The sequence below is a fragment of the Tarenaya hassleriana genome, unplaced genomic scaffold (genome assembly GCF_000463585.1).
Source record: "Tarenaya hassleriana unplaced genomic scaffold, ASM46358v1 Cleome31, whole genome shotgun sequence".
Classification (NCBI taxonomy): domain Eukaryota; kingdom Viridiplantae; phylum Streptophyta; class Magnoliopsida; order Brassicales; family Cleomaceae; genus Tarenaya; species Tarenaya hassleriana.
Genome location: NW_010966274.1, coordinates 1,301,956 through 1,323,064, shown reverse-complemented (window position 1 = coordinate 1,323,064; position 21,109 = coordinate 1,301,956). Strand labels below are relative to the sequence as shown.

General features: G+C 38.2%; 3 protein-coding genes across 3 annotated transcripts; 2 read left to right on the top strand and 1 right to left on the bottom strand.

Annotated features, from left to right (window-relative positions):
• The first annotated feature begins 5,393 nt into the window (after nt 1-5,393).
• Nucleotides 5,394-7,966, top strand: LOC104820615 (cold-regulated 413 inner membrane protein 1, chloroplastic-like). Its single transcript, XM_010551129.2, has 7 exons — nt 5,394-5,637; nt 5,732-5,860; nt 6,344-6,439; nt 6,617-6,681; nt 7,155-7,224; nt 7,313-7,501; nt 7,593-7,966. Exons 1-6 carry the CDS (start codon nt 5,483-5,485, stop codon nt 7,476-7,478), a joined length of 681 nt encoding a protein of 226 aa, XP_010549431.1. The 5' UTR covers nt 5,394-5,482; the 3' UTR covers nt 7,479-7,501; nt 7,593-7,966.
• A 1,654-nt stretch (nt 7,967-9,620) lies between these two features.
• On the top strand, nt 9,621-16,418 carry LOC104820614. The gene is made up of 10 exons (XM_010551128.2): nt 9,621-9,983; nt 11,016-11,059; nt 11,716-11,833; nt 11,928-12,042; nt 12,900-13,441; nt 13,800-14,043; nt 14,143-14,428; nt 14,729-14,884; nt 15,122-15,601; nt 15,806-16,418. Exons 1-10 carry the CDS (start codon nt 9,782-9,784, stop codon nt 16,097-16,099), a joined length of 2,481 nt encoding a protein of 826 aa, XP_010549430.1. The 5' UTR covers nt 9,621-9,781; the 3' UTR covers nt 16,100-16,418.
• Nucleotides 16,419-16,834: 416 nt separating this feature from the next.
• Nucleotides 16,835-19,470, bottom strand: LOC104820613 (U-box domain-containing protein 17). Its single transcript, XM_010551127.2, has one exon. The coding sequence runs from the start codon at nt 19,191-19,193 to the stop codon at nt 17,049-17,051; it is 2,145 nt and encodes a 714-aa protein (XP_010549429.1). The 5' UTR covers nt 19,194-19,470; the 3' UTR covers nt 16,835-17,048.
• Between the last annotated feature and the right edge of the window lie 1,639 nt (nt 19,471-21,109).

Sequence of the window (21,109 nt, the reverse complement as noted above, 5' to 3'; positions counted from 1 at the left end):
CCAGTTTCGAATATATTTAATTTGAATGGTGAATTACAAATGCTGCAAAAAAACGTGAAATACGGATGAAGATGACGTGATCATGTGGGCTCTGGTTGCGTCTACCGACTATAGTCGACAATATACACAAAGCTCCACATAGCAAAACGAATATAGCCCATAGTGGTATCATCGTCTGGTCATCAGATCTCACCGTATGTACCAGAATAACAAACTGGATTACGGTGTTTAGGATGACCAAATATCGGTCATGCATACCGGAAGTATATCTATAAAAAAATGAAACAAATTTTACATAACTTTTCGTCATATTTAGTTGCATTTTTTGTGATGAAACTTTATATTGCAAGTAATACTAAATTTTAAAAATTATAAATAATTAATTATTTTTTTAAATATCATTTTTGTCAATTTTATACTCAATAATTTTAATAAATATTAGGGATAACCTAAAAAAAACTTAGTAGTTTTAAATTTTTAAAAAATCTAGTTTTCATTAATTATATTAGACAATCAAATATGTATTTAAATTAAAAAAACAACCTTTAAATTTATTTTGGTTTAAGATGAGGTAGCATATAAAATAATATCATTTAAAAAAAATGAAGAGCGGGTGTTACAAGATGTCCATAATTTAGTTTCCATCTAACTATTTTATGTTTATTTTAATTTTAAACCATCTGTAGGTTTTATTTTACATCAATTAAGTATACAATAAAATTATTTAAACATCATAATGATTATCGTGCAAAAAAGTAATATAAGTAAGATGAAATGTTAAAAACTATGCAAATGAAATATTCTGTCCAATCATCCATCTAGATGTATATCAAGTTATTCTCTATTTATATTATCATATTTTATAACTTGAAACATTATTATTTTTCAACTTCTAAAAAATTAAACTTTGAATTGCTCAAAATATAAATACAATATTGAATATTATATTGTATAACAATATTATATTTATTTATGTGTAAATATATTTATGTATGAATTACAATTACCTTGGACTAGCGTTATCATTTGCTTATCTTCATCGTAAATCTTAAAATGGTGCATCAATTATATTCAACATCATCAGTTGTTTGTCATTTGTTTTTAATTCAGTGGTTATTAGTTTGATATTATTTTTTTTAGTAAAAGATGTAATTGTAGTTTTATATGAGCAAATATTATAAGAGTTTAATTAACCTACATAGGTTAATGATAAAAAACCTAAAAGACTTACAAATATAGTTCGTAGTTTGATATTATTGATATGCTCATTTGTTATATTTGACTTTGATATTAGTATATTTTTTTGAATGTTACTTAAAAATTATGAGATAATTTGATTTTAGTATTATGAATTGTGATAAGATTAAATTTAAATATAATCATATATTATTATCGTATTGTTGAAATATTATCATTATTCAACTTCTAAAAAAATGAATTGTTCAATATTCAAAGTTTTATTAATATACAAATACAATATTGTTAATTCATCAAAAGATTAATAACGTTGATAAATTATCATAAGCAAACACTAAACTCTAAAGTATATTCGTTAGTTTCGAATATATTTGATTTGAATGGTGAATTATTGGTGGTACTTAGATAAAATAGAATGGATTACAAAATTATCATTGCTTTGTCAAAGATTTTGTTTTAAACCAATTAAGTTATACAATAAAAATATTTAAATAACATAATAGTTATCGTGCACAAAAAATAATAGAAGAAAGATGAAATGTTAGAAATCATACAACTGATATATTATATCAAACTATTTATCTAAATGTATATCAAGTCATTCTCTAGTTATATTATCATATTTCATAACTTGAAACAATATTATCTTGAACTTCTAAAAAAAATAAATTTTGAATTGTTCAAAATATAAATACAATATTAAATATTATATCGTATAGCAATATTGAATATCATCATCCAGTAATTGTAAATTTTTTCATGCAATGATAAACAAAGAATATGTGTATGGCCAAATTTGTATGGTCGCGACGTGAAATTTTAAGCATTAAAATTACAGTTTCACAATCTATAAATCATTTAGTTCTAATGCTTATATATATATATATATGTGTGTGTTATTAAATTAAAAGTTTTTGTAATCAAATTGGTAAAATATACTCTAAAAAATGAGTTGTTGATGATGGAGAATTAGCTATATACATAGTTAAATATAAAAAGTTAGTGAAATGTTCAATAATCAAGGGAACCGATTTAGGAAGATAGAGAGTGACAAGTCCATGTCAATTTGTATTCACTGACCAAATATAAAAACTTGACGATTAGACACATTCTCTTTGACCATTTCGGCTTTGTGATTTACCAAAAAATCCTCGTAAGAATACTTTATATTCAGGTAGATTTTACATCGATCTCAATGTACATAGATCTGATTTTGATATCCAAATCTTGAAATTGCTTAAATCTTCTGGAAAAACAAACAAGGAAAGAGAAGAACTTGTAAGAAATGAGACAAAAAAAACAAATGGATCCTCAGTCCGAAGAAGACATCAAACGAAGATTGAACCAGAACGGTGTATTGGACATAAGACTCGAAAACGGTGTTCTTCAGATACCGAGAATAGCAGCCAACAATTTCTTCATCTCGATCTTGCAAAACTTTGTCGTCTTCGAGCAGGTCTATGCGCATACTTCCGAGCATATCACGAGCTACGTTATATTCCTGAGAAGCCTGATAATCGAGGAGGACGATGAGACGGTACAAAAGCAGAGATTTATACTGTCGAACTATCTGATAACGGGGGACGAGATCTCGCAATTCATGAAGAGTATCAGCCAAGACATTAGGCTCAACATAGAGGATTGCTACCTGTTCACAGTGTTTGAAGAAGTTACAACGTACACCTTCTTTCGGCGGAGAGCAAAATGGGCAAAATTCAAGCATGATTACCTTTAGGTCCCGTGATTGTTCCTTATCGACAGTTTACAGATTTGGTATAGTTTGTTCCTTATCGAAACTTTTCGCTGCCATTGTCAACAGATACACATCAAAGATGTTGCTTCCAGCTATCGACGAAAAGAACAAAAAGGAACTTACTACTTAACTTCCTTTATTTTCCAATAGATTTTAAGGTATGCCGGTTTATGACTCGTAGAAAACTCAAAATCTTTGGTTCTTGACTGAGTTTTAAACCCATTTTTGTTCGCAGAACAAATGCAACTTGGGCTATGCTTTCATCACCATGCTCTCTCCAAATCTCATTATCCCATTCTATGAGGTCTTGTCCTTGAAGCATTGATTGAACAATGCCATTCAGTCCAAACATGAGATTTGCCTAAATGCTTCTGGATTCATTTGCAGGATTTTAACGGGAAGAAATGGAAGAAGTTTAACAGTGAGAAAGTAGCTTCGTTGGCATATGCTCGGATACAGGGGAAAACTGCCCTGATAGCTCACTTTCAGAACTCGAGCTTGATGAATGAAGACATGCGTTGTCGTCCCATTATCTTCGATATCCATAACGGTTCCGAGTCTAATGAACAGGTAAAATTCTTTTTCGGGCCATATTTCACGATTTCGAATATAGCCCAAAAGAATAAAAAAGGTCTGAATTTGATGACCCTACTCCTATCCCCACACTATTAAAATTGGCTGTTTTGTGTTTTCTCTGTGACTTTCAGGGAGATTCCCTCATCTCTCAGACCAAAGACACTGCTGATGATGGGAGAGACGAGAGCTAACACTAGAGAAGAACACCGGCTGAAACATTCTGTGTTCTTTCTGTCTTGTTTTTTTTTCCCTCTTGTTCCTGGTCCAAACGTATACATGGAGGGCCAGAACTTTGAGTTTTTATTAGTACTAAGCTGCAGCAAAACGGTTTGAAAGCACCCAGTTTTTGTTGGGTGTGTTATGTTTCATTCTATGTTGTAGCTCTTTCGTGACTTTGTGCAAAAATGCCCTTTGCAATTTGTACAGTTGAGTTAACAAAAAAGTCTCAGCCTTTACCTTTCTTTTCTTGAAAAGCTTGATCCTTTTTGTATAATTATGTAAAAATCTCAATTGCCCAGAAAAAGATTTTGTTAATTAATGCAGGATTTGAGATTTGACTGTGAAGAGATTGGAGAATTTCGATGAATCTTGTTGTAAAACTTGGATGAAACAGAGAGGATCCCAGACTAGAACTATAAATGGAAACAGAACAAAAACAGAAAAGGAAACTGATTCTGTCTCTGCAAGTAATCAGCGCATTACGAGTAGATACCAGTCAGATCCAGGTGAGTCCTCTTCCTCCAACTCCCAGCTCGTGTTCCATTGCCTGCCCATCTCCTCTTCCACCTCTCCCTTCCTGAACTCTTCGATCTCAGACCCGAACTCCGAAAACAAAGGAGAAGCTCTCTTCAATCCCTCGATCTTCGGCTTGAACTCCTCCAAGAAATTCTTACACTCCCGGATACGGCAGTCCATTTTCTCGAGCGAATCTTCGTTCGTGTCAGCCATAATCTCCTTCAGAAGGGCTAAGAGCCACTGAATCTTGTGAAATCCTCCATTAAACCCGTTTAAAAGCTCCTGAAACTCTTCTTCTGACAACGTCAACGGCGTGACCGATAACTTGTCGTCGCTCCCTTTCTTCTTCTTCTTCTTCCGTTTCATCATCTCCAACGAGAAACTGGCCCCGATCCGGGAAAAGGCCGACACTTTCCTCGTCATGATTCGATCTCCCGACCCTTTTGGTGACCAGAAAAACCAGAGAAAACCTCCGAATCTCTCCATCATACGCAAGTTTCTGCTGCCGAAAACTGCGAGCAGAGATTCGACTAACATGTGAGAAATCTCGGCTCCGAGATCATCCGTTTTCTGCATTCTCTCCTTCAGCTTCCAGAGCATATCTTTCTTCTCCCACCATCCTGTCGAGACGGCGCCTCCGGACCCAGAAGTTGCAGTGAAGGATTCTTCGTCTGAACTCATGAATTTCGACAGAGAAAAGATGGAGAAGAAGAGGAAAGATATAAAAACTTGACGATTAGACACATTCTCTTTGACCATTTCGGCTTTGTGATTTACCAAAAAATCCTCGTAAGAATACTAAGATTTATAGAGCAGAGATGGTGATTCCGATCTCTGGAAGGATTTGGAGATCTTTCTTGGATTGCAAGTAATCCTCCTTTAGCCACTCAAATTTCCATTTTTTTTAGTAACCCTCTGTAAAGAAAATTAAAATAATGGAAATTTTAAGAAAATAGAAAAAGGAAATATTTTTTAAAAAATTCAAAAAATGAAAAATAAAACAATTACTGATTAATGGGTTTTGTTTTTTTTATTTCATAATTACGTAATTACATGCTCGAGTGACAGCGGGTTATTTAGTGGTGCTGACGTGGATAATATCCTATGTGGTAGATTAGCAGTTGGAGGTGAAACCAACGGTGGAGATTTGGCCGGAGCGATTTCATCGTTACAGAATCCGTTATACTGACTTTCGCTTCAGCATCGGCGGAGAAGACGAAGATGGCGAGTCTCTGTCTCTCATCGTCACTTGCTCTCTCTCTTCGCCTCCCTAATCGCAGCATCAATCCGTTTCTCTCTCTAAATTCTCGGCTTCTTTCGCCGGAGGTCTCCGTTTTCCGTCGTGATTTGGGCTCTGTTTGCTTCAAGCCGTTGAGGTGAGAGAAAACATACCGCGTGATTTCGAATGGCGGTGACTCTGATTCTTCCTCTCGAGTGGTGTTATTCTTTATCTCTTTGGAATTTTCTTAGAGTATCGGTCGATCGTCTGCGTATGGCGATGGCGAGGGTGGAGAAGCGGAGGAGGGGATCGAGTGTAGTCTGCTATGCTGCGCCTCTGAGTCTTGGTAATCTGCAGTGGATCTCGACCATCTCTTCGATGTATGGTCACTTTTCTCTCTCTGATTGTAGATTTGAACGCAGAACGCTAATGGGTGGTGTATAAATGAAGCGATGATTGACAGCTGAGTTTTCTGTTTGTCAAATTTGAAATTATTCGAAATTGGCTTTATTACACAGTCATGTTCTTAGAGATTTGTTTGGGCCTCTCTCCTGTTCCTTTGGATATCAACAGCTGAGTTGAAATACTGAAGGAATTTCTTGCATTTGAGAAAATTGGACAAGTTCATGTTTCAGGCTTGCAGATTACGTCTGTAATGAACGATGATGATGAACTCAAAGATATTCTGTCAGCTCACTCATGTTTTGCTTCTGGGTAAAAAGGGAAATCTTGACAAAGAGAAATGGTTATTTGTGATTTTAGGTTGCCAAATCATAGTTCTTATGTACATTTGTTTGCCTCGATTCCTAAATTTCTATGTGGTTTGGAGCGACTAATGTTTGTTTTTTCCTTTCTCTATTTAGTCTACTTTTGCTTTCGAAGGGCACCGGTATCAAGAAGTCATTCCTTGTTCCTCTATTCGCCCTACAAGCACCCACGAGCGTTATTTCCTGGATGAAGTAAGCTTCTTGTTTGCGATAATATATTGCCTTTGGAAGTTTCGGTCGCTTCTGTCTTCACAGTAGTTTTATTTTGGTCATCCTAAATTTATACGTCTCCTCCTTCTCTACGAGAGTGTGTGCAAGTGCTTATTTGTCTGTCTTGAAGGTCATTGATCTTGTTCATCTGATTTGCAGGGGTGAATACGGCATCTGGGCTGCATTCCTTGCACTTCTTGTTCGATTGTTTTTCTTTATTCCAGGTAGATTTTTATCTTCAAGAAGCATGTGCAAGGAATGCTATGAATTGGGTTAAATATTTGTGTGTTGAAATTGATGGTACTTAAATCTAAATAGGCCTCGGTTCCCTGTTCTTTGTTACACAACCGGGGAGAAACACAAGAATGTGCAGTCACTTTCATCTCATGTAAGCAGAAGATTACCTGTTTTCCCTTCCAGGGTATAGGACTTTTAGGCCTTTACTAACTACCGCAAACTTCAGACAAGAGGTTAAGTTGTGGTGTTGTAATTTAATGATGCGTTGTGCTTTGTGTTGCTATGCAATTGGCATGCTGGTTTTTGAGAACTTGTGTTATCAGAACCCGGCAATTTTCTGTTACCAACATCAATTTGTGGGCAGGATTCATGCATGTATTCACCAGGTCTTGAAATTGCAAAACTTTATTCCGGTAAGTATCAATTTGCAACTCTGTTGTGGTTACCTTGTTGTTTGCAGGTGAGCTTGAACTGCCATTTGTTGCACTGCTCTTGGTGATTGTGGCGCCTTACCAAGTTACAAACTTAAGGTTAGAGGATGTCTTGTTCAAGATCATATGGATCTTCGTTTCTTTTTCTTTTCCTGGGTTTAGACTCACTAATATCATGTACTGGCAGAGGAAAACAAGAAGGAGCAATCCTTTCTTTGGTAATCGCCGGGTTTCTGGCTTTCCAACACTTCTCACGAGTTGGCAGCTTGCAGAAAGCATTTGACCAGGGCTCGATTCTTGCCACTTTAGGAATCATTTGTCTCACAGTTGTATCATTCCTCTTCTTGATGTGAAGACCCTCTTGAACAATCAGAAGGTTATCTCTAAATCACTACAATAATGTGCACAGAGAGACAAGAAATAAAAACAGTATGCTGTAAGTATAGTTTCTTGTGATCACATCTCAGGTCTGTGTGCTGTCTTTAAGAATATGTTACCCATAGATCATTGCTTATGGAGCCAGAGTTTGGAATGAAAGTTCATCACAAGAGAATCTGCAAGGGCAGAGCTAAGGTACATTACTACATTATGCCTAATGCTTTTGCAATAATTTAATATATATATATATATGGTAAACTAATATGCTTCCATGATGAATAATGTGGCAAGAGAACAGATGAGTGTATGTATTAAATCTAAATATGATTTCTAGTATGTACATTACTTCATCTTTATTTCAAACTTATTAGAGATTGAGGGCTTATGTTTGAAGATTAAATTTAGATACTATTAAAGACAATCATAAGGTGGTATGATGTTATTATATTTTATTTTGTATGTAGAGATTTGATTCTATTTTTGTATAACCCGTGAATTATAATAATATTTCCTTTTTCCATGAAATACGAGAGGTTATATAATATTAGTTCCATGTTTATCCTAATGTAAAGCATCAAGCTATTAGATTAAGCGTCCTGTTATCTCAAAGGCAAACATGATTTGCTCTTCTTACCTGAGTGCTTAAAAAGAGTATAAGTATAACACTATCAAATCATTTAATTAATTAAGCTTTGATACAAATATAATGATATTTACCTGATTATTTTTTTTATATTAATAGTTATGAATGGTTTCATTCACATTAACTAATATATGACACCTATAATTAAAGTGTGTGTATTTTTTGTCAAATCTATTTTGGAGTATCACCATCGAGGCTTTGAAGTTATTTAATATTTAAATCATGACAAGAATAAGACATTCTATTCTAATCCATAAAAAGTGGTGTCAATCGAGTCGGTCCGGCCTGATCCGAGTCTTCCTTTAGTCCAAAGGTTTTGAGTTTGAGTCGGTTCGATTTTATTCGGGTCTAAACAACTAAGCTCAAAGTTACGATCCTATAAACTTCGGACTCACGTGCAAGACGGAGTTGGTCCGTTTATAAACCGATTTTTTTAATTTTTTATTTTTTTTAAAAAAAAAATCGGACTTTCGGACCGATCCGAAACCTTAAACCTGACCCAAAAACTCGAATTTTGTCGGCCCGATATATTTAAACCCGACACCCAATTTTTTGTTGGGGTGGATTCGAACCGGGCTTCCAAATTCAAACCAAAATTGATATCCTACGTGGAACTAAGTGTCTGGTTCTAATGTGAACTCGAACCAAGTCAATGTTTGATGGCTACGTGCAGCTTGAGTAAAATTGGATAATTTCATTTTATGATAAAATTTTTTTGGGTGAAATTTTGATAATTTTATATATAATATAAGACACTAAATTATATCACTGGGAATTAGGATATCATATGATTAGTTTATATTGGTAAAAAGGTGATAATACGTTGTGTCTGCAATTTTTATTAAAAAAAATATCGATAAAAAATTGGGATATAAAAATCTATTGTAAGCAAAATTTATATATTAAAATATATACAAAGTTTTAGATATTAAAATTATGTAATAAAAAATAATATAGATATTAAATTATAATTCCATAAAGTTTATTATAAATGTAATTATATTTAATTTTTCTTACATTTCTCTATCAATTTAAGATAATCTTATCTATTGAAAAATGCGAGTTTTTTTTATAATCATCGTCTTATTATCTTATAATTTTAATTATATTATTTGGATTTTGACGAAATAAATTGTTTCTCTAATTATATTATATGTTTTTTACACATTTAGCGTTTATATGATAAGCTCTATTATCTCTTTTACGATATTTTATCCCCTTTTTATAAATCTACCTCGCATTATTCATAAATATTTCTCAATTTTAAACCAAAAAAAAAATATTTCTCAATTTGGAAACCAGGCTTTGAAAACTGCTCACAAAAAAAAAAAAAGAATTTGAAACGGTGCGACGTCTCACAACAAGAAAAGGACTGTCTGCCGTTTTAGCAATGCAGTAACGAAAATTGCGCTGTTTAAACAGACAAATCGGAGAGGGTTTTCCCTTTCACCAAAGGGAAAGACAAAAAAAACGAGAGGGTTTTCCGACAGAGATATAATCTTCTTTCTGCATCTTCTTCCTCCTTTCTCTGCTTTCTTCTTTTGTTGCGGCAGAGAAGCCACGCAGCTGCGTCGTTTTTGTTCAGATCTCTGTGTGTGTGTGTGAGAGAGAAAGAGAGTTATCGCGGTGGAGAAGATGAGCAGCAAGGTCGGCGGTGGCGGTGTAAGTGTCGGAGGGAGGAAGGGCAATAATGGAGTTTCGAATATCCCGTCGGGGTCGAGGAAGATGGTTCAGAGCTTGAAGGAAATCGTGAACTTTCCCGAAGCCGAGATCTACGCCATGCTCAAGGAGTGCAACATGGATCCTAACGAAGCCATCAATCGTCTCCTCTCCCAAGGTTTCTCGTTTTTCTTTGATTTCTCGCGTTCGATCTTTTGTGGGTCTTGTGTGTTTTGCTGTTGAGGAAGTGAGTGGGAGATTTTATGGCAGTGAAATTAGGGTTCGCTTGTTACTGATACTGAGATTAACTGGTGTCTGAGAGGTTTGGATTAGGGTTTTGGGGTTGAGTTTTTTATTCAGGTACCCTAAAGTTTTGTTTTTTTTTGCGCAATTTTTTGGCTGCTTTGAAGCATTGAATTCTTCGTGTCCAGATTCAAAATTGGCCCTCTTTTTGTTATTTGCTTTGGTTGATCTTTTCTTGCAGCTGGTGAGACGTTTGATGGTGTCACAGTAGCTTCTAACTTAGTCTTGTTGTTTAGAAATATGCCCGTAACCCTCTTGGAGCTACCGCTTGCGTGACATTAGAAGAGCAAAGGGTGCAATGTTTAGGGTTTGCTGAACATGTTGGCTAGGTCATAGCCGACAGCTGCAGCTGACACAGTCACGTCATGATCACGCATAACGTGTTGATGTCTGGCATGTTGATTTTATGGATGTGATCTAATCTCTCTTATTGATACAGCTTTATATATAGATATGGATCTGCCCGGTGTTCTTGTTATCGCCTTGTTTAAATACTGGATTGTTCGTGGTGATGCTGCTATATTTGTTTCTGATGTCATTAACTGCTGGGATTTTGCATCCCTATTATGCTAATGTGTTGCCTATCTATTTTCAGAAAAAAAAAAAGCACATTGGTCTATCGTGTGGACATATGTGCTAGTAAGACACCATTCTGAGGCCAGTATTAGCACGGCGCTTTCACCCACACTAAGTTTGTCAAAAATTCGATCTTGTATTTCTAAGATCGGATTTTAGACAAACGTCTCATAAATGGTGTATTACTAGCACATAGGTCCACACGATAGAACCTATGTGCATGTTTTGGGATCTCAAGTTTGGTGCTATTCTTTCTTTGCTGGAGGGCACTACACTTTGTTATAGATGGTGTTGCCTTCATGATGTTAACATTTGTTCATTCATTACGCAGATCCTTTTCATGAAGTTAAGAGCAAAAAGGACAAAAAGAAAGAGGTGAGTCAATGCTGAAAGTCTCATTAATCTGTTTAGCATATAGATCAAGGAACATCTCTTTGAGCCTTTGGTTGCTAATACTAACATTTTTAATTGGAAATGCAATAATCTATCTGCAATTCTGCATCATCTGCATATATTTTTTGTGCCCATACCAAACAATTTCTATCATCATCTAGCTTCTAATCTACTTTATGTTATAATCCGATAAATTTTCTGCTAGAAGCCTAGAACTTCTGTGTTAAGCTCGCAAATTCTCAACTGGCTTCAAATTATGTTAAAGATGTGATAGAACCCACCCACCCATCCATAATGAGCCCAACTAAGTCTCAAAGCCCATGGGTAGAACTCTCCCCAAAGGCTAGCTTGTTGGGAGAGGGTGCCCATGGTCTTATATACACTCAATTGTCCCCACATATTTCAGATGTGGGACTCTAACAAGATGCCGTGTGATTCTTCTTTTTTATCTCTGAAGACTGCTAATGCCTTTAAATTCCATAGTTTTAAGCTGTTTTCATATTATTCGTGTTTTTCCCTGCTTGCAGTGTTTTGTATATGCCGCTGGTATCAAATGATTTCTGCATTTAGCTAGCCTCTAATGTTCGTTCATTTTTTATTGAAATCTTTGTGATTTTCCAACTTTCCATTTTGTTCAGAATAAGGATACAACAGACTCCCGGGCACGTGGTGCTAATAACACTTATAACCGCGGGGTTAGAGGTGGTTCTGATCGTTATGCTGGACGAGGTGGTGCGACACATTTCAGCTCTAACGGTATAAACCTGATGACTTTTGAGCTGTTGGAGAAAAAAGGGATCAGGAAGTTTACTAGTTTTCACTAAAGGATTCATGCTTTTCTATTGTTTAGAATCTCGGAATTTCCAAGGAAAATCGACGAACAAGAAAGAAAATGTAACACAGGGTTATGCATGGCCTACATCATCTGCCTCTGGGGTAGAGGGACGCCATCAGCCATTGCACAGGTTTTCCTTCTAGTGATTCTCTTTCTTTTTTGTCAGTTATTTTTAATTCAATTGGACAAATCGGTGGCAAGTTAATCTGGGTTTTAAAAAGTATGCTTACGCGCTTTTGGCTGGGTGTGCTGATTGGCGCCTCCAGACCTGGGGGCGATGTGAAGTTCCAGAGGCGGCCCTAGGCACACCTCATGCTTTTTAAAACTTAGAGTTTATGTGCTTCATCAGACTAGTATTAGAGTGTCAAAACTTAAATGTACTGTAGATTTTATTTCAGACTTCTCCTGGCCATTAATTAATGGTTGTAACTTGTAACAGTAGTAAGATCCATTTGGTGAGACCTCTGGATTTCTGAAGATCATAGACTTCTATTTTTCAAATGTTACCGCCAAAGGTTAAGATGACAAGATCCTTTGGCTTGATCTGTATCCTAAGCTGAACAAAAAACCTCAGTTGTCTCCACCATGTAATGAGGGGTTGGAATGTTTATACGACTTAGAGGTTTGGAGGTTGAACGTTAGATATAAGCTGCAGCTTCATTGTGAATCTTTAACTTTCTTATGATGCTTGAAAGTTCTATGCTTATCTTATGCCAAGCCTCTGTACATAATTAATGTTAAGTTTTTTTAGAATTAATGAAAATATTTGCATGCTTTGCAAGGAGTCTTGGCATTTATTAAGGTAAATATGGTCGTAGTGTTGGAATTTTGGATTTCTGTCTTCAAAGTGTTCCGTTAGACCTTACTTTGCCTAATTCAACATTGCTATTCTGTGGCATTTGCTATTTCTTTTTCCTGCAGAACTATCTTTTGTGCATTTTTCCATCTCAGTTGCAGGTAGCTCATGTTCATTGCATATTTTTGCAGTGATTTTGTTGCCATGGAAAATAAAATGCTGTCTGTTTCTCTGACTGATGGGATACAGCCATCACAGTCTGCTTCTGGACGTCAGACTGCATGGTTTGGAGCTGCAGGCCAGATGTCTATGGCTGACATTGTGAAGATGGGTAGACCCCAAAACAAGACAACGAACCCCAGGCAGAATGTTGATACACGCCCTGAAGTATATAGTGAGCATGACGTTGCAAATCAACATGTTCCTTTCAAGGATGAATGGCCCTCGATTGAGAAGCCGGTAGCTGCTACCACCTCTTCTTTATCAAAGGCACAGGCAGAGTCGGAGTTATGTGCTGATCCATCTGGTAGAGGAGATCAACCATTTAAGGTCCAGTTAGAAGAGATCCATCAATCAGAAAACGGTCCACTAGGGAATCTTGGGATAGATCAACCGCGGCCTGATTCTGTTTCTGGTAGAAGCGTTCAGGAAGATGACTCTGGAGTTTCTTCTGAGTTTGATGATAATTTATACAAACATGAAATGCAGAGCCATCTTGTTGAGCATGAAAAAGGTAAGATGGATAAATGTTTCCCAGTATGTAGTGGTTTCTATATTGTTGACACGGTTGATGACCATGTCTCTTAATGTATGAAGCTTTCTAAGTCTTTACTTTACCACTACTGCAATTTGGAAATGGTGTCTCCTTTTCTCTCTTCCTTCTTGGTGCTAGTATAGTATAACACTGAGGGAGTAGCAGACATAACTTCTTAAAGGCCTATTTTGAAACTTCTCATTTTCGATTTTGTTCCCTTCTCTTGATTGTTTTTTGGTGTCAGTATGACGTTTATCGTTGGGGAAGGTCGGTGACATGAAGATCCTTTGTTGTACTTGATTTGTGTCTTATTCTGTGTCTTATTGTCATTCTTCAGATGAAGACGGTACTTCATTTGTCGCTACCAACCTTCAACAATTAAGCATAGAGAATCATGATCATGAAGCATCGCACGGAGAGGACAGACCTGGTGTCATAATTCCAGATCATCTGCAAGTCCATGCTCCGGAGTGTTCGCAACTAAGCTTTGGAAGTTTTGGAGGTTTTGGATCAAGGCCTTTGAGCAACAACGGAGAAGAGGCTTCTGATGAAGCCCCACAAATTGATCACTCAGATTCTAGGCATGCCTCTATTACCAAATTGCTTCTTCTGAATAGTTTTCTGGATTATTTATCTTTCACTTGCTGTTTTCTAATAATCTGACACATGCTTCTGCTCAGGAATACTGAATTCTACGATGATGAACATATTGCAAACACGAACAATGGAGATATTGTCCACGAAGCTAATCCAAGTACTGGAAATCATGATACTTCAGATTCTCAGCGAGAGATTTTGGAGCAAGAACGCTCCGAAACTTCTCAGGGGCACCAGTACACTTTTGCTCAATCTGAACCAGGATATGCATATGAAAATGCTAAGCAGCAGCAGCAGCTGAATACAGCCTTTGACGAATCACGGACAAGCACCCAGATGCAGAATCTTGCTGCACTATCGAATGTGATGGTAAGCTTGCATACAACATAACATAACACACTAGTTATGTTAGAAGAGACATGCATGTGCAGTTTATACTACAATCAGATCCCCGTGACCGTAGAAATCGTGCTTGTGAATTGATAACTTCTTTATAGGACCCTGTTTTTTGGCAAAGATTCATTCGCACTAATTCCGATCAGCTTATAGTACTTCCATTAGAAAAAAAAAGGAGTTTTTTTATCTTTCGATTGATGTGAGTCATGAAATTGATGATCCCTTTAAGATCTTGAATGACAGAAAGATTGGTTTGTGTGTTTTGCTTTCCAGCAAGGTTATACAAGCACAATTCCCAACTTGGCACAACCTGCACAGAGTGCGAGGGAGCTTGAGCTTCAGTACTCACCTTTCCCCATTGCACAGTCCATGACTTTGAGAAATAGCAACAGTCCTCCATTAAATGGCCAAAGCATTTCCATGCCAGAGGTGATGATCCCTTTGTCTCTTCTAGGACATAATAATATTTTCTTTTTTAATGTATCTGATATATCTCTGTTCTTTGAATCTGATTATACAGAACAGATGTGTTTCTTCTGATATGAGCTCAGCCCTTTTAATTAGTGCAAATTTTTGTTTTCTTTTTGCTTGTGTTGGCAATATAACCCACTAGGGGATTTCATCCTATATATTGTATTCTGATTATATAGTTTTACATGCCTGCAGGCAATGAGAGGCAGTGGTATTTCTACAACGCAATCTGTTCAACAAGCCTTACCAGGGGGGAATATTGCTACTGGACCGGCTCTTCCCCAGCAGCTAGCGATGCATCCATACTCTCAACCGACCTTGCCTCTGACTCACTTCCCGAATATGATGGGTTATCCTTTGCTGCCTCAAAGTTACCCTTACATGCCTTCGGCTTTCCAGCAAGCATTTGCGGGTAACAGCTCATACCACCAGTCTCTGGCCGCTTTGCTTCCGCAGTACAAAAACAGTGTTGCTGCAAGCAGTTTGCCTCAGACGGCAACAGGTGCTGCCCCCTCGGCTTATGGGTTTGGAAATTCGAGCAATATTGGAACTGGTAACTACCCTCTTAACCAACCGACAGCTCCTCCTACCGGGACGACACTTGGTTATGGAGATGTCTTGAGTTCACAATACAAGGAGATTAACCATCTTCTGTCCCTCCAGCAGCAGCAGCAGGTAATTTCTCGAAATGCAATGAATTGAACGTTTTGACGATGAACTTCCCGGGTATAATTGATGGATCATTTCATTCCCGTCTGGAAAGTCAGGTTCTTGATTTAGAGCTGAAATTTGGAGGAATAGAAGTGAAAGAATACGAGGTGGCTAGGGTTTCTGTTTCAGACAACCTAATGCAGTTCGTTTGTTTCTTGTTGATCTCAGAACGAGAACTCGGCCATGTGGGTTCATGGTCATGGTGCCCAAACCATGCCAGCCATCCCGACCAACACATACTACAACCTGCAAGCAGCACACCATAACCAACAGGCATCATCGTCGTCGTCATCCGGGTATCATCGACATGCTCATCAGCCGGATTATGGATCTCTCGGCTACCCGAACTTCTACCAGTCCCAAACAGGGATGTCTCTGGAGCAGCAGCAGCAGCAAAACCCTCGAGACGGCGGCTCACAAGGTCAGCCGCCCTCGAAGCAGATCTGGCAAAACTCGTACTGAAAAAAAAGGGTTTCTTGATCTTCGGTTTCGCTTTTTTTTTTCCGGGCTCGTGGTTTTTCGGGGGCTGCATAGCCATGGCTATATGATATGATGATGATGATGATGAGCTCTGTTTGTGTCACCGGCTACGGAGCCTTCACCACGAGTGTAATTTATCAAACCAATGCTCTGTTTTTAACTTAGGGAAACACGCAGAACTCTCTAATCCAGTTCAACTCAAACTCCAAACAGTCTGTCTCCTCTCTCTCTCTCTCTCTCTCTCTCTCTGTGAATATTCATCATCAGTGATGCTAAATTTCTGTGGAAAATTTTGGGTCAAGAGGAGAAGTGGGAAAATGTGGAAGAAATGGTGATAAAGTCTGAATTTGGACTAATTTAATGTATTACTGATTACTTTTCAACATTGGTTATGTTGCAATGTAATATATAAATATATGTATATGTGTGTGTATATATATGATGTGTGGAGGATGCCATTTTACAATCCGGAGTTTCTGTTCCAATCTGCCATTTTCCTCCAATGGATTCTCTTAATGATCTTCAATGTTTTTGTTTCATTAGCCTTTCAAGCATCTTTAACTGATACAACACCATCTTATGTCTCATCTTCCACTTCCAAATCAATAAAATCATTCCAACACTTGAAATGTTCTAAACTTCACTGTATATAGTTATACTGCAGAGGTACTGTGTGTATATATATATATATATATCATAGCTCAATATATTACACTGTAACAGAACATAACAGAACAGAGAATTTTCCAACATCATAAACTCTTTCTTCCTTTGTTTCCCCATCCACACACACATATACATATATATATATATATAACATTCTGCTCTAAACCTTATGTATACATATCTCCCAACCAATGAATGCGTTTAGACATCACCAACAAAAAAATTTTCTTGTCCCCTCTGAGATTTTGCAGTGAAACAACAGAGATTACAAAACAGGTACTGATATGGAGATTGGGACTGAGACATCAGTGGTGAATCCACCATCTCTGTTCCCGTTCGAGTTACCTGAAAACCCTAATCCGCCCGACCGGAGAGCTCCATTTTCGCACCTCTGGAAAACCCGAGCCAGCGAAGCTGCTTTTCTCCGGGCCCGCTTCGTGCCAGTGAACAAAAGGGTTTGGATCAAACCCGCTAGAGCCGGTGCCCTCACCACCTTCTCGGCCACTGCAGCTCCGCCACTCCTGCAGAGTTCGAGCAATGCAGCCACCGCATTCTCTTTCCCCCGAGGGGTTCCACATCTCATCATGGCTATGAGACCCGTGACAGCGGATTCCTCCCGTCCTATGGCTCGTGCTCCTAACGGTTGCCTCACCATCAAGGCCAATGCCCCGGCCGCTTCCTCTGCCACACCCTCGTTCGAAAGTGCCACCACGAGGGCCGCCACTCCTCCACTCTCTACCATTCTGCTGCAGTTTTCTACATGCGTCGATATGTTATACAATGCCGTTACAGCGTCTTTCTTCCCTCTCGGTGTCCCGTTTTTTAGCAGCAAGGCTAATGCCTCTATGCATCCTTCAACACCCGCTATCCGTTTCTTATAGTCGTGTACCGCAGACAGACTGAACAATGTGGCTGCAGCGTTTTCCTGTGCTTCCGTAGTTAGGCCAGAGATAAGAACACACACTATCGACTCCAAACAGTTCTCTTCCTCCATGATCCGCCTTTTGTTCTTTTCGTAGATGGATAGATTAAGCATTGCTGTCACGGAATTCTCTTGGGCAATAGGGTTTTGAGACTTCAGAAGCCTGCACAGATGTGGTATTGCGCCGGCCTCTGCAATGTAGGAACGGTTTTCCTTCCCAGTTTTGGCCAGAAGGCGTATTTCCCGAGCTGCCACTGTCTGAGCTGCTTCCGACCCATTTGCCAGATTCTGGATAAGGATCAACACAGTGGCTTTGTTAGCTTCGACTGCGGCTTTCGTCGGGAGAGCCAACCCGAAAGGCTCGGTTGGTGTCTCTATGATCTCCGAGTCATGAGATATCCCGCTGGCCATGCACCATTGCAGGATCAGGTTTTTAAGAGCTCGATTTGGGACGAGACGAGAGTCGATGAGCACTTGACCGGTTTTCGGACAAGTACAGTGCCCTTCTTCAATCCACCTAACAATGGAATTTCGATCATAAGTCTGTCCTGTCGAAACAATAACAGGATCCCTCATCAAATCCAGAGAGATTGGACAAACAAAATCCTTTGGAATCGTTATAAAAGTGTCCCCAATCTCCTGCGCAATAACCCCTTTCCTCAGCTTCTTCGGATTCTCGATTCTCCACTCCAATCCATCTTCTTCGAATCCAAATAGCAAAAACCTGCAGTAACGAGTGATCGCCACAAACCCGTTAATCACCGATCCTGTAGGCTCCATATCTCCATCATGATTCACAATCTGTTCATCCAGAAACTCGATTTCAGCTCTGCACCTCTTCGAATCCGCAATTCCGAGTTTTTCCACAAAGAACGATCTCAGTTCCGACGAATCTGGCATCCGACCGTTCTCGAACTCGTCGAGGAACGAGTAGAACCTGTCCCTCAGTGCTTCGTCGTTCTCATCAACATGCAGTTTCGTGTTCCTGGATTGTTTCTGCAATAGCTCGATCTGCTCTCTAATGTCATCGCTCAGACCCAGATCGTTAACGGGAATAACATCCAAAAGGGTCGAGATTTCTTGATCCAGATCATGGAAATACCCTGAAATCGATGGGTTTTGCAGCAACAGCCATAACTTACTGGATTGAGCGCAGTAGTCGAGGAGGATTTTGGAACGGTAGAGGAGAAGATAGAGCTCCTTCAGACATAGCACCGCCGTATGAGAGAGAACCCGACCAGGACCTGAACCCGAATCGGAGAGAAATTCGAACATGACGACGAAGACTTCGATCTTACGAATCAGTGAGCGAGCGTTCCTGCGTTGGAAGAAGAAGTGGACGCCACTGAAGCACGAGACAACCTCCGACGAAATCGAGGCTAGGGTTTGAACAAGGGCGATGCCGGTGAGGTTGACCGGAGCAAGGAATGCCTCCAGCGACGGCGATCTCCTCCGCCGCAGGGATGAGAAAATCGCGGCGCTAGCCATGGACGCAAGGGGAGGAGAAATCCGGCGGATTTCCTCGGAGAACCCGTCGGCTTTTTGCCCAGATCAAACGAATCGAAGAAATCGCGGAATTTCGCGGAATCAAAAGGTCAAATCGGAAATTCTAAATCATGGGTTTGAAGGGTCAGATAGGAGGAAGAAGCGAAAAGGGGTTATTAAGAGAAAAGGGGGAAAAAAGGAAAACTCCGTGTTTGGAAGGTGAGAAAAAGAAAGGCCAGAATTTTCTCGCACTTTCTCTCTTAGCTGGTAAAAGATTTTCTCTCTCTAGGAATTTTGCAAGTGAAGATGAAAACAGTTAATGGATAATAATTATCGTCTAGATTTCTGTCCATCCATTTTCTCATTTCTTTAATTTATTTTATATTATTAAATATATTGACTATTAATGTGCTACAGTATTTCGAAAATTATTAATTAATTACCCCCATAATTAATACCTCTGCAAAAAACATTTATGGTCTCGTCGATCTATGCTACGACTCCATTTTTTTAAATTAAAAATATTAATGTCGGCATTTTTACTTCACGATAGTTTGCATTTTATTTAAATGATTTTTTTTTTATACATTGGAGAAACCCGTACCTACCCTTACAAACGGAGACGAACCGACCACCACTCACGCCTAACAGTCCCATGGACCTCAGTCCGTCGGACCTGGCCATCAGACGCGCCTAACGCTCGGGCCGTAATTGGGCTTAGCGCCTGCGGGTCAAACCCCAAACCTACGTGCACGAGCCTGCAACACACGCGTAGGAGGTAAATCAGTCCATTATGATAGGCTGACAGGCGAACAGACCTACGTGCACGAGCCTGCAACACACGCGTAGGAGGTAAATCAGTCCATTATGATAGGCTGACAGGCGAACAGGTTAGAGGAAGGGAGACGGCAGGATTCGGACCCCCCAGGAATTGCCCCCTGCTTCCAACCAGCTGACCTGGCCCCGAAGGGTTTATTTAAATGATTTTATATAGTGTTGATGACAATTTTAGCCAGAAAATAAAATTATATATTTTTATTTCGACCAAAATATGGTAGGTTGATGACAATTTACCTAGATTTTATGATTCAACGAAATATTAAATTTATGACGCGAGGGTGAAGAAATCTCCTTTAGTTTACCAAAAAAAGGAAAAAAAAAAGAAATTTCTTTATTAATAAAAAATAATATCATAAAAAAAGTAATTTGGGTGAAAAGAAAGTGTAAGCTTTTTAGGGGGGAAAATTTATTACTATATTATATTTAAAAATCATTATACTTTGCAAAATATTCAAAAAGTGGCATAGAAGGGAATCCTAATCCTTTTAATTTCGTTTGAGATTTTCTACCTTTTTTTAAAAATTAAAATTAAAAAAAAAAAGCTGTAGGTTTGAAGAAGAGTTGACTTTTAAAAGGAATGTGTGATACACGCGCTGAGAAGGCGCGTGTGAGAGAGTGAAACGAGAAGGCAAAGTTGACTAGAGGACGAAGACAGAACGGACAGATGAATATCCGACAAAGCACAGAGAAGCAAACAGTGAAAAGAAACTGAAGCATTTGACATAAGCCTAAAGGGGGCTCACGTAATGGTGGGTTAGGTGATACTGTGTCGTTTTGGAAAACAACAATTTATATAAAATAATATAAAAAACTTAATAATTTGAATGCATGAACAAAACTTTTTATAATTTTGAGATTTTCAAGTTTATTTTTAAAAAATATATAAAACCTTTTCTTATTTTTAGAAGAATACTTGAGATAAAAAAAAAAAGAGAGAAAAAGTTTTCTATTAATTCTATTAATCAAACGATTCTAAAAAAATCTAAATACAAATACTATAGGAAGACAAAATCCAAAACCTTAATTTAGTTTTCACTAGAATCCTAATGTAAACAAGTTTCTTATATATATATATATAT

Excerpts from the sequence above, each read along its gene's own strand:
- LOC104820613 (XM_010551127.2), bottom strand. The coding sequence starts at position 19,193 with ATGGCTAGCGCCGCGATTTTCTCATCCCTGCGGCGGAGGAGATCGCCG.
- LOC104820615 (XM_010551129.2), top strand. The coding sequence starts at position 5,483 with ATGGCGAGTCTCTGTCTCTCATCGTCACTTGCTCTCTCTCTTCGCCTC. Across the intron at positions 6,440-6,616 it reads AGCGTTATTTCCTGGATGAA|GGGTGAATACGGCATCTGGG; the intron begins GTAAGCTTCTTG and ends TCTGATTTGCAG. Across the intron at positions 7,225-7,312 it reads TACCAAGTTACAAACTTAAG|AGGAAAACAAGAAGGAGCAA; the intron begins GTTAGAGGATGT and ends ATGTACTGGCAG.
- LOC104820614 (XM_010551128.2), top strand. The coding sequence starts at position 9,782 with ATGAGCAGCAAGGTCGGCGGTGGCGGTGTAAGTGTCGGAGGGAGGAAG. Across the intron at positions 11,060-11,715 it reads AAAAGGACAAAAAGAAAGAG|AATAAGGATACAACAGACTC; the intron begins GTGAGTCAATGC and ends CATTTTGTTCAG. Across the intron at positions 13,442-13,799 it reads TCTTGTTGAGCATGAAAAAG|ATGAAGACGGTACTTCATTT; the intron begins GTAAGATGGATA and ends GTCATTCTTCAG.